Below are 11,939 nucleotides of genomic sequence, written 5' to 3' on the forward strand. Positions count from 1 at the left end.
GTGTCACCGCTGGAAATACCCCCCGGGACCCCACCCTGCCCCGCCACCCCCCGGGAGGGGGGACCGAAAAAAAAAAATCACATTGGCTGCCGGCACCCGCATCACCTGTTGCCAGGCAGACCTCTGCTCGGCAGGTCTCCGGTCCAGAAATGATGCTGGATGCGGCCGTGAGCACCGTGGCCACTTCGTGGGGCATCACTTCCCACCCCACTGCCACAGGCAGGTCACGATGCCCAGCCCAGTGACACCCGCTGTGGTGGGCCAGGGGGGACTCCGGTACCCCTGGGGGGGGCAGGAGGTGGGATACGGGGTACAGGGTGCGAGAAGCGGGATGTGGAGGTGGGATGGGGGAGGTAGGAGGCAATGCGGGAGGAAGGAGGTGGGATGCAGAGGTGGGACGCTCCCCACACCAAAGTCTGAGCAGGACCCTCTGTGGGGGGCATGCCGTCAGGGTACATCCGCTCCTCACTCACCTTCGTTGCCAGAGAAAAGGTGCACTTCAGCCCAAACCCCCCTCCAGCGTCACTTTGGACCCCCCTGGGTGGGGGTGCTTGGCCAGCACCTCTCGGGCTGAGGGCGTAACGATTAAAGGACCGTCAAGCGCTTTCAGGTCCCCCTCCCTCTTGGGGCACCCCTCTCACCCTGCCTGCCGTGGCTTCGGGGGGCTGAACCCCCAAACCCAAGAGAGGAGAAGCAGCCCCTCGAGGTGGGTGACCCCCAAAGCACCAGTGGGAGTGGGGCAGGGTGGGGGGCAGCGTGGGTCCCCACCCCACAGCCCCGCTAGTGCTACGTGGGCGAGAGCAGCCATCTGCCCCCATAATGCTGATTTTAGGTGATTTTATACAAGGGCCCGGGGCAGCCCAGGGGTAACACGTCCCCGACGCCAGCACTGCACCCTGGGGCTTGGCCTCGCCGGGCACGCCGCACCGAGCCAGCCCCGCCGCACCGAGCCAGCCCCAGCGTCAGGACCCAGCACGACCGTGGCCAGGGTTCGGCCAAAAGTGAAACTCCGAGTGTGAAACTAAACGCCATCGGCCCGGGCGTCACCAGTTACCGGGCGAACCTCCCCACCTGCGGCCCAAGGGCCGGAAAGTTGGTAAGGCTGGGGTGAGCCCGGGCGGGTTTCTTCAGCGACTCCATCCCTTCTCCCGAGCCGGCCCCAGAGCCACCCCACCGGCCGGGACAGCACGGCCAGCCCCCGGCAGCGCGCTGGGAGAGCACCGTCGGGGAATAATCAAAAAGCATTTCCAAGGAGCGGGGCAGGGTCTCCCGGCAGATGCTGTTTCTGGAAGAGAAGCAGGCGTGAGCGCTGGTGGGTTGATGCTCCGGCTCCCCGGGTGGGAAATGGCAGCCCCCGCACAGGGGAAGGGCTTCGGTGCTCGGAGCCCGGTCCCGTCCCCAGGCTCACGCGACCCAGCCGGGAAAGCCCCGGGGCGCCCAGGGGTGCACCGACCCCCTGCCCAAGGGTGTCCCTCAGCCTCGCCCCAGGCCACCTGCATCCCCATCTCCTGCCCCCACCTGTATTCCTCCCCAGAAGCTCTTTTGAGGACAAATAACTCATCTGCTGCTTTTTAGGTGATGCTGCACTTGGAAACCATCCAAGGTGTTTAAAAAAAAAAAAGGGGGGGGGGGGACAAAGAGAGAAAAAAGCACATAAACCTCTTCCACAAGTTTTTTGGCTCTCCCCTTGCTCTCAGCCCATGGGGGGCACTGGGAGGTTTGGGGGGATGTGGCTTTTTCTTGCAGCCCCGGCCCTCGCTCGGCTCCCCGCTGGGGCCACAAGCCCCCCCGCCCGGGGGCCACGCTCCGGGCGCATTCCGTGACCAGCCTCAGCCCTAAGGGGAACTAAGGAAAGCCTGAACAGGAACTCGGCGAGCGAAACCCCCAGCGATTTCATGGAGCTGGGCCCAACTCTGCAAGCCACAAACAGGTGATAAACTGGGGGGGTGGGGGGAGAGCCCCGCTCCCCGGCACGGGCAGGCTGAGCCCCCCGAACCCCCAGCCCAGCTGGGGCCTGTCAGCACCGAATCAGCCCTCGCTCTGCACACAGACGTCTCCATTAACTTCTTCAGTGCTTCCCCCCCCCCCCCCAGCGCACCTTTCTGCACAGGGCAGCGGCATCTGAAGTGTTCCAAGTCCGTAAATCAGTTTTCCTGGGAAGATGCAGATCTCTTTCAGCCAGGCTGGAAGCTGCTCTGTGAAGAGGTCTGCATCTTCCCAGGAAGATTCCCTCTCTTTTCCATAGCCTGAGGCTGGCGCCCAGACCCAGCAGAGGCTCATCACCACCCTGTCACCCCCCGAGGCTTCGTAGTTGTGCGCGTTTTGTGCTGCCCGTGGCAAAACTTGATACGCACCATTACAGGAGGCTGGGGAACCAGCTGTCTTTTGGGGGGAAAAGAGGCCACCTGGAGCAGGGAGCAGTCTCAGGGCTCGGCTCAGATCTGCCCGTTCCCCGGGGGCCTTGACCCAAGCCAACAGAGCAATTATTTCAGGCAGGGAGGCGGAAATAACCCCGCGGGCATTCACGTGAAGCCATTCATCACCAGCCGAGCCCCCGTCTCGCAGCCCTCGGCCCACAGCCCCCGCAGAGACTGACTTTTGGTGAACAAACCCACACTTCTCGCTGCCCGTGAGACGACACCCTCAGCACCACAGGATCAGCCCCGGGCAAACCCGAGGGGAAGGGCCGAGCCGCAGGGCTCACCAGCGAACCCCCAGACCTGTCCCCGGGAACTTCATGGGCTGGGGATGCACTGCAGCCCCCGAGCAGCCCCGGGGCCTGGGCGGGACGAGCATCCCTGCCGGGGAGGCGCAGGGTGGGCAGCCACGCACGTCCCCCCTGCACGACCCACACAGCCAGGGCCGGGGAACCATCACCCAGCTACAGGTGATGCAGTTCCTCACCAGATGATGCAAGACAAGCTGGGTAGGGGCAGGAACTGGCAAGAGCCATGAAACCCACCCATGCCGCTCAGGCAGGAGAGTCTCTCCCTCCAGACAGCCCTGGGACACGTGCCGGGCAGCCCGCTCTGCGCAGGGACCCGCCTGGCTCTCCGGTTTCTCTTCCTCATTCGACATTTCTCCCCAGGGGGGGGTTTCACACCGACAAGGGAAGTTGTTTCAATGATGTCAGGCCGGCTAAGAAATAAAAGCAATTTTTGCCATTAATCGTGCTGTGAGCCCAGGGAACACCCTGCTCACGGCACAGCACGGTGAGGGCACCAAGCGGCACGGGCTGGGCTTGCAGCAGCTCAGCCCGGACAGCCCTGCACACCCAGCAGAGCTCCGGCTGCCAAAGGTTAAGGGCTAACAAAGCAAATCCACCTTCCTGCACCGGGCAGAGCTCCCGCCACCCGTGTGAGCCCCGGAAAACCTCCCCGGGGGAGGATACACCAAGCAGGGCAGCAGGTCTGGGTTCCTCCTGCCTCGGCTTAGACACGAAGGTCTCGGCTGGTCCTTCGGCAACCTGCTCTCCAGAGCCGGGCAAGGCCAATGCCACTGCAAGGCTCACCGCCACCGGGTGCCAGCCCGGCCTGTGCTGCCCGGAGGTTGGCCTGACCCCACTACGTGGGGGCGACGCACCAGGCAGATGAAAAGCCCCTTCCGTCCTCGTGCCCCGGGAGCGGCACCGAGCAGACACCTTCCCTCTTCCAGGTCTGCCCTTAAAAACAGCAGGGTAAGCAGCCTGCGCCAGGGCGGCCGTGCTCTGCCTTGGTGGGCAGCAGGAAGGAGCCAGAACTGATCAGAAAAACATCACGAACCGCATCCAAAGAGACAAGATGGGTCTGTCAAATTTGTACCACCGCAAAGGTCCTGCCTCGGATTTCATCAGATAATACTTTGGGTTGGAAAGGACCTCTAAAGGTCATCTAGTCCAACCCCCCTGCCGTGGGCAGGGACATCTTCAACTAGATCAGGTTGCTCAGAGCCCCGTCCAACGTGACCTGGAATGTTTCCAGGGATGGGGCATCCGCCACCTCTCTGGGCAACCTGGGCCAGTGTTTCACCACCCTCAGCGTAAAAAATTTCTTCCTCATATCTAGTCTCAATCTACCCCCTTTAGTTTAAAGCCATTCCCCCTTGTCCTGTCACAACAGGCCCTGCTAAAAAGTTTGTCCCCATCTTTCTTACAAACCCCCTTTACGTATTGAAAAGCCGCAAGGCCTCTCCGTGTTCCTGGAGAGCTTTCCCCAAACGTGCCCTGTGAAGCAGCCACATTAACGTCACCTGGGACAAAGTAACACCTACCAGAACAGCAACAGGCTTCACTGTATGCAAGAGTATATAAAAGAAACTACTGACTAGAGCTGTTAGTAACACACACCTTCACCTCCTGCCCCCCCGCGCTCCTCTGCCCTGCTCCCTCCTGCATTCAGCTCCGCGTTGGCTGAGCCACCGCTGGATTCATGTTTTTGGCACCTTCTCCACAGAGTTCAAAGAACACCTCGAGTACAGGAAAATAGTGATTTGAACTGCAAACAGTGCACTTTTAAGACAGTAAGGGAAGTTCATTCTAAAGTTTTCCACAGCCACATATAAAATTACAAATAAAACACTATGGCTGCGCCAAGGGAAATGCTGGCTTACGAACATCTGTCCAGGCAGAGATTTTTTCCACAGAAAGGGGAAGTCACATTAAGCGACAGCTTGCAGAAAACCCAGCAGCAGTTAGCTTGCTCACAAGCCCAGCTTTCTCCTCCACGGCAGGGACACCTCCAAGAGATCACGACTCACTTTGAAACCACGAGCATCCAAGTAGTTTTCACTGTGAAGACCAAGACGCGCCATGGCTACGTGTAGATGCGGCGCTTAGGGACATGGTTTAGTGGGCATGGTGGTGTTGGGTTGACGGTTGGACTCGATGATCTTAGAGGTCTTTTCCAACCTTAATGATTCTGATTCAGATCAGCCAGCCTGGCTTCCTCCGCTGTGAAACTCATCCCCTTTTCACCACGCAAGAGTTAGCGCTTGACAACTGAAGACCAAGCTTGACAGGAGCGACACGCCCTGGGTCCGACCCAGGCCAAGTAACTTTACCGGAACAGGGACTGCTTTGAGAGCGGAGTGCCTCCAACGCCGTCAGTCAAAGCGTCCCTTCCCGTGAGGGGAGGGAGGCTCAGGAGCGGGCAGGGGAAGGAATCCCCCGTGAAGCATCCTAAGATGCAAAGGTGCGGGAAGGAGCCCACGCGAAAGCGGTGAGGTTCTCAAGCCTGGGGATCTGGAGGCAGACCTCGTCCACGAGCCCAGGACACCAGAGCACCGCCTTCCAGCTTCATTTTACAGGTCACGTGTAAGAGTATTCGTATTTGCCATATAACCGTGCTAAGAATCCTAAGGTTTTTCAATCAATTCTGAACAATAACCATCACTTAAACCTGACCACAAGTATTCCTGGACAGTCGTTCTACCAGCTCCAGATGAGCTCACTCGCTCGTTGCCAAGGGTCCCGCTGAACAGTACGCGACTGCAACAGAGGAGGCAAAGCACGACGCGTTGTAGCTGCCTCTACAACAAACCCCCACCTACCGCACGCCGCACTGCTGGGGAGACCACGGGACAGCACAGCGCAGACCCACGTCCAGACAGGCACTACGCTGCACGGGGGCTAAAGTCACCATTTCACAGGAGGGATTCCGACAATCTCATCTCTCTCGAGCTGTAGAAGCCACAGATCTTTTAACCAGGAGCATGAAGAACCTCGACACCACGAGCAGACAGGACCCACCTATCTTAAACTATGCTTCTCAAGCGTTGTACGCCCGTGAATCTTCTCTTGGTCTAAAATCCTGCTACAGCCGAGGAAGTGACAGAAACAGGAGCAATTTCGAAGCCTGGAGAGCTAGGAAGAGAACACTGGCAAAGGTGGAAATGGGCATTTATTCCAGGCGATGGCAGCACGTCCTGTGGAGGGCAAACATTGGTGCAGGAAGCAGGGCGTGACAAAGCGAGGAGTCATTTTTCTTAAATACCTCTGGAAGTATAAATATATAAACAGAGAGGCTGAGGGAGCTGAAATTCCAGTGCTTTTAGCAGCTTTTCCCCGTGTATATTCAAAAGCACCTCTGGTGCAGCAGTACTAACAACAACGTGAACGAGAAGCCCGGCTTCAGAGGATAAGCCATTCGTGGATGTAATTAAACCGAAGCCACTTGACTTCTGAGCATACCTCAGCAAGAAAACACACAGTTGAGAAGAGGTTTAAAAGAGAGCTTTAATGACGAAAGGTGCAGCATTGTTTACAGGCGACGTCCACGGCGACCACCCTTTCTGCGAGTGCTGTCAGAGGGGATGGGGGTGACATCCTCTGCGGGGACAAGAAAACCCAAAACACACCGTTAGCTTCCAGAGGTACCCCAAGAAACCAAGCGGGCACAGCCACCCCGCCCCAGCGGCCACCCCGACATCGCACAGCCGCACCTCGGCAGTCAGCCACCGCAGGAGCCACGCACAGGCAGAACGGACGCTCCACGGGAGCGAAGGTGTTGGTGAACTCGCCGAGGGCTGGGTACCCAGGGCTTTTAACGCTCAGGAAGCAAAAGTCCCCATCTCCCATCCCACTTAAACCAAGCAGCCACAGCGCTTCCGAAGAAACAGAGGGTACATGATGTGACTTCCAGAGCGGCCAACGCCACCGCTTCTTGTGACTCCCCTACAAAGCTCAGGACTCTCCCTCAAACAGTAGGAGGAACTCCATTTTTACTGAGTCAGTCTTAAACCGAGACCAACACGGTATTTCTGGGTGTCTGGACGGCTCCGAGACAAATGCTGTTACATCAGAGGGGCATCACCATCCTGCTGTACAGCTGGAGTTTATCGTGCAGACGGAAACTTGGTTTCTGAAGTCTGCTCACGCCACCTCCTGGTCAATCTTCGATTTAAGAATGCGTTTAAATTAAATCATAGCTACAGTGGCATCTGACAGAGGCCAAGTAGAACACCCCAAAGTCAAACCGTCATACCAAGCGGCATATATGCCTGCGGAGCTCCTTTTACTAAATAATCCCTCAAAACTGTTTTTTTGAGGTGGCAAGGCTCCGCACTGATACACAGTGACATACACATCTAGCCATCGCTTTCTCCATCACCCACCAATGCGGCCGATCTTCATTCCAGATCGGGCCAGAGCTCTCAGGGCTGATTGGGCACCAGGTCCGGGAGTCTTGGTCCTGGAGGAGAGAACCAGAACCCGTAACCCCTTAAACGATTCAGAAGTTGAACGCAGTTCACAAACAACCGACAATGTTAAAAATCAGTTTCCCCACCCCAAAAGGTCCAGATACCAGAACTCACCCTCCTCCCGTCCCCAGACCCAAACCATTCACACACCATCAGCCACGCACTTCACTGTCATTGCAAGGTGACGCATCTCCAAGTTGACAGCACCTCCCCATCCGCTACCGGATAAATAAGAGCACACCCCAGGTCCAGTCAACTGAAGACGCCCGTTCAGAACGGGTTCCGGATGCTCAGCGAGAGATGACCGCGTCAGCCAGTCACCATGCAACGTGACAAGACACCCTTCGGGTCAAGTTTAAAATCAAATTCCCGGGGTGCATCTACCTTCCCAACTGAGACAGCGCAAAGAAGGGACGTGGTGCAATCTGGCACGGTTCTAAGACCGGACACATCCTCTGGGAACGTCAGGGCCCAGCCCCTCCAACGTACCTATTTCCACCGGTAGCACGCAGCTTGATGTGCAGGGCAGTGATGCCCAGTTCCTTGCACCTCTGGGCAACATCCTGGGCTGCCAGCATAGCCGCGTAGGGAGAAGACTCATCTCTGTCCGCCTTCACCTTCATGCCACCAGTCACACGGCAGATGGTTTCCCTACAAAAGGGAAAGGCGACATTCAGAAAAAAGCCCTTCCTATTTCTTCCCCCACAAACCACCTTCTGGGTACAGACAGAAGCTGTTATTTTGAACATTACTGGGATCGACAAGCTGCCATCCAGCACCCTGAGCACGATATTCATCGCAGAGGAGCACACCAAGCCATCTGGTCTATGCTCACGTACGCACACCATCTTATCTTACGGCTCAGCGGAAGCTCAAGGATTTCAGTGGAACCTCCTGCCCAGTCTGATTTCTGATTTCAAAACAGAAGGAGCCAGGTACTGCGGGGAGCGTACCGTTGCGCTGCGACCAGCGTTCAATACTCACTTGCCAGAGAGATCAGTCACATGGACGAAAGTGTCATTGAAGGAAGCAAAGATATGGCAGACGCCGAACACGTTTTCTCCTTCAGCAACCTGAGGTCCCAAGCTGATGACCTGTTCTTCCTTCTTCTCCTTGCCCTTACGAGGTGCCATTTCTGAACAACAACAAAAGAGAAGTGTGAGTGATGGTGGATTTCTCAGCATTCTCTTACAGGATTTCATGAAAGTCCCTGCTACTACAACCTTTTACCAAGCAAGATAAATGAGTTACTGTTGGCAAAACGCAGGTAGTAATTTTGGGGTACAATTGGGTTTTATAAGAAGTGCACAATTCCCAGCTTTATTGTATGTTGGCGGACAGGTCACCGCCCACAACTGTTTAGTGGGGTGTCCTGGTTTAAGCCCAGCCGGCAACTAAGCCCCCCCCAGCCACTCGCTCACTGCCCCCCCGGTGGGATGGGGGAGAGGATCGGAAGAGTAAAAGTGAGAAAACTCGTGGGTTGAGGTAAAGACAGTTTTAATACTTGAAATAATAGAATAATAATAATCATAATCATCATCATAATGATAAAACAATTGTAATGGAAAGTAAAACAAGAAGAGAGAGAGAAAAATAAAAAATCCAGGGAAAGAAAAAAAGGAAAATGATGCAACCGCTCGCTACCTGCTGACTGACGCCCAGTCGGTCCCCAGGCAGTGATCGCTGCCCCCCGGCCAACTCCCCCCAGTTTCTATACTGGGCATGACGTCCCATGGTATGGAATGTCCCTTTGGCCAGTTTGGGTCAGCTGTCCCGGCTGTGCCCCCTCCCAGCTTCTTGTGCACCTCCTCGCTGGCAGGGTATGGGAACTGCTTAGCAACAGCTAAAACGTCAGGGTGTTATCACATTGTTCTGGTACTAAACCCAAACCACAGCACTGTACCAGCTACTAGTAAGAAAGGTAACTCTATCCCAGCCGAAACCAGGACGTGGGGCCTCTCCTGCTGCACCTCGCAGCACCTTAGGAGCTACCTAAGCTCTGCTTCGTGGCAGCTGCTGTCCCCAGGCACCACCGCAGCAGAGCATGAGGGAGCCCCTTTCCTTGATAACCAGCAATGCTGAGAGCTTCCCCTTGCTCGTTTATATGACTTTATGGAAAGAAAATACCCAGGTCTTTGATGACTGTTTGGTTAGGTACTCTCACGAAGCTCTGACTCTGCAGACCTTTCAAGTACCAGCTTGGGTTCTTCCATGTTATTGGTCTCCTAACCACATCCTTGGGACTAGCCCAGGTAAGTCTTCTGCCTCCGAAGTCTACACCCAGCTACAGAAAATGGCAGACGCGGCACTCGGCAGTGCTTGGTTAGGTAAAACAGTTCCCTATTGCCCTCTCCTGCCAAATGCCAGCTACAGCTGGCGCCTTCCACAAGAGAAAAGGCTAACGACTTCATTAAGGAAATCAACACAGGCACGACCTGCTTTCACCCACAGGCCATAGCCCGCTGGTGCCCCCTCCACAGAGAGCAGCACTGAGCATAGACTGTTAAATCAAGGCCTACGCAGCCGCTCCGACAAAGCCACATCCCCTTCCTGACACAGGCAGCCAAAGGCTCCGTGGATGTTACCGTCCCCTGCCAGTTCTGAAGCTTACAGGTCCGTGAAGCCCAGCGATACCGACAGGGCAGACGGAGCAAACGCCGAGCCGTGGGCGCTGTAACGCCGATATTCACCTCAGAGCAAGGAACCCGCTGCTCTCTGGTACTCGCCTGAAACCACACTGGATGCAGCCCCGGCCACTCAGGGCCCAGCAGGCGGGAGGAGGCTCACACCGCCGGGCCCGGGGGTGGGCCAGCCCGCAGCCTCGGCCGTGCACTGAGCCGCGGCCTTGCCCCGCGGCCCGGCCTCCCCGCTCCTCCATCCCGCCAGGCCCGGCCGCCCCCCCCCCCAGCCGGGAACGCCGGCCCTCCCCCGGGCGCCCAGCTACGCCAGCCCCCGGCTCGCCCGCGGCCTAGCGCCCCGCTCCGCCGGGCGCGCCTCCCCCGCGCCGGGCGCGCTGCCCCGCGGAGCCCCGGGCCCGAGGAGGCGGGCGGCGGGCGGGGATGCCGCGGCGAGGCGCGGGCGGGCAGATGGCGACGGATGCGCCGCAGCCCCCCACTCACCCGCGCGTCTCCGCCGGCGGCCGCCGCTGGAAAGGAAGCGGCAGGGGTCAGGGGGCGGAGGTCACCGCCGCTCACCCGGAAGTGATGGCGGGCGGCGGCCGAGTGCCGCGGGGGAAGCGGCGTTTCCCCGATCGCAGGCGCAGGACTCTGCCCCGATCCCGATCGCGATCCCGCCGCGCCGGCTGCCGCCGTGAAACCGTGAACGGCGCTCCCGGGGGCAGGCCGGGCCGACCTCCCCAAGATGACGGCGTCCTCCTTCCCGGGGTCCCTCCCCAAGATGGCGGCGGCCGCTTGCTGAGGGTCCCTCCCCAAGATGGCGGCGGGTGCGCGGTTGTGCTCCTGGCGGGGCCGTGCCAGGAGAGCCTCGGGAACGCGGGCCTGAATCGTCCTAAAAAACAACGGGGGGAAAAACGGTGTAACGCCAGCACGCAGCCCGCTTCCTCCCGGCCAAGGAGCCGCAGCCGGCGCTGCCCGGGCTCAGCCAGGGCCGGGCCGGGGCGCGGGCCGTTCCCCCTCGCTCAGCTGTCGGGCGGCTGAGCACGGCGGGGTGTCGGGGGCCCGGGCAGCTGCTTGTCCCTGCCCTGAGCTCGGGCGGGAGCCCTGACTGCGAGGAGGTGTTTGGGAATTCACCCGTAAGGGGATGCACGGCGGTTTTAATACGTGGAAGCCTGGCGTATTTTCTCTTCAGGAGCTAAGGGGGGAGATTTTAATACGCGTAATTCTCTGTTGGGGGGTCAGGCGGCTGATGCGAGTGGCGCAGGCTGCAGCTGTGAGCGATGGTGCAGGGACTACCTCCTAGAGCAATTAGCGGGGGAGATTTTTTCCACCTCTACAGCAAGCAGAATGTAAATTTGTAAAGTTTTACATGAAGGTGGTCCAGCAAGCGAATCTTTCCTGGTTCCGAGTGATTTAAAAAGGGCTCAGGAGAGTAAAGATGGGAAACGTCAAAGACCTTTGGAAAAAAGGCAAATTGAACCTGACTTTATAGCGCTTGCGATATGCTTCCTGGGCCCGATCCTGCCCTGCTTCCAGATGCCCCCCCCCCGGCGGCGCTGGGCTGCCTCTGGCGCTTAGCCCTCCGGGAAGCAGAGAGCTCAGAGCCTGGGTCACGGGTGGCAGACCAGGAGCCCACCCGTGGGTGCCTAGGTGTGGAAAGGGTGTTCAGATCTGCACACAGGAGCTGCGTTCAGAGCTGATCTGACCGGAGGAGAAGCAGATGGCTGCAGATGTATGAGGGAAGCTCCTTATAATGGCCCCGCTAGCGGGATTACACAGTCCAAAGGCCTGAAAACACATCGTCAGGGAGGGTCCGGCGCCTCTGCTTGACTGACAGCGTTTGCTGCTGGCCCGTGGGAAACTTCTGATCCCCCTCTCGCGCCCATCGGCTCCGCAGCTCTGGGGTGCTGCGTGTTTTTAGGGGAGCGTCCACGTGCCCAGCAAGGCTGACGTCTTTCGGGGTACCTTTTCCTTTCTCTGGCCAAGCATCCCAGGTCCCTCCAGTATGCAAACCTCTCAGCTGCCACCAGGGAGAAGTAGTTTGCTCTGTAAGTACTCGCAGGTGCCACCGTAATGCCTGCCTGGGCCCCATGGGGCACCCTTGCCCGCTCCTCTCTTCGTTAGCAGTTTGCTGCTGCTGCATCAGGG

General features: G+C 58.3%; 1 protein-coding gene across 1 annotated transcript; it reads right to left on the reverse strand.

Annotated features, from left to right (window-relative positions):
* Nucleotides 1–6,191: 6,191 nt before the first annotated feature.
* RPS14 (ribosomal protein S14) lies at nucleotides 6,192–10,367 on the reverse strand. Its single transcript, XM_076349897.1, has 5 exons — nucleotides 10,296–10,367; nucleotides 8,161–8,311; nucleotides 7,666–7,827; nucleotides 7,090–7,166; nucleotides 6,192–6,304 (listed from the first exon to the last, which is right to left on the reverse strand). The coding sequence occupies exons 2-5, from the start codon at nucleotides 8,307–8,309 to the stop codon at nucleotides 6,237–6,239; spliced, it is 456 nt and encodes a 151-aa protein (XP_076206012.1). The 5' UTR covers nucleotides 8,310–8,311; nucleotides 10,296–10,367; the 3' UTR covers nucleotides 6,192–6,236.
* Nucleotides 10,368–11,939: the final 1,572 nt, after the last annotated feature.

The sequence above is a fragment of the Aptenodytes patagonicus genome, chromosome 12 (assembly GCF_965638725.1).
Source record: "Aptenodytes patagonicus chromosome 12, bAptPat1.pri.cur, whole genome shotgun sequence".
Taxonomy (NCBI): domain Eukaryota; kingdom Metazoa; phylum Chordata; class Aves; order Sphenisciformes; family Spheniscidae; genus Aptenodytes; species Aptenodytes patagonicus.

Coding starts and splice junctions, on each gene's coding strand:
- RPS14 (XM_076349897.1), bottom strand. CDS start 8,309: ATGGCACCTCGTAAGGGCAAGGAGAAGAAGGAAGAACAGGTCATCAGC. Junction 7,167..7,665: donor CGTGCTACCGGTGGAAATAG/GTACGTTGGAGG, acceptor TCTCTCCTCCAG/GACCAAGACTCCCGGACCTG. Junction 6,305..7,089: donor AATGAAGATCGGCCGCATTG/GTGGGTGATGGA, acceptor TTGTCCCCGCAG/AGGATGTCACCCCCATCCCC.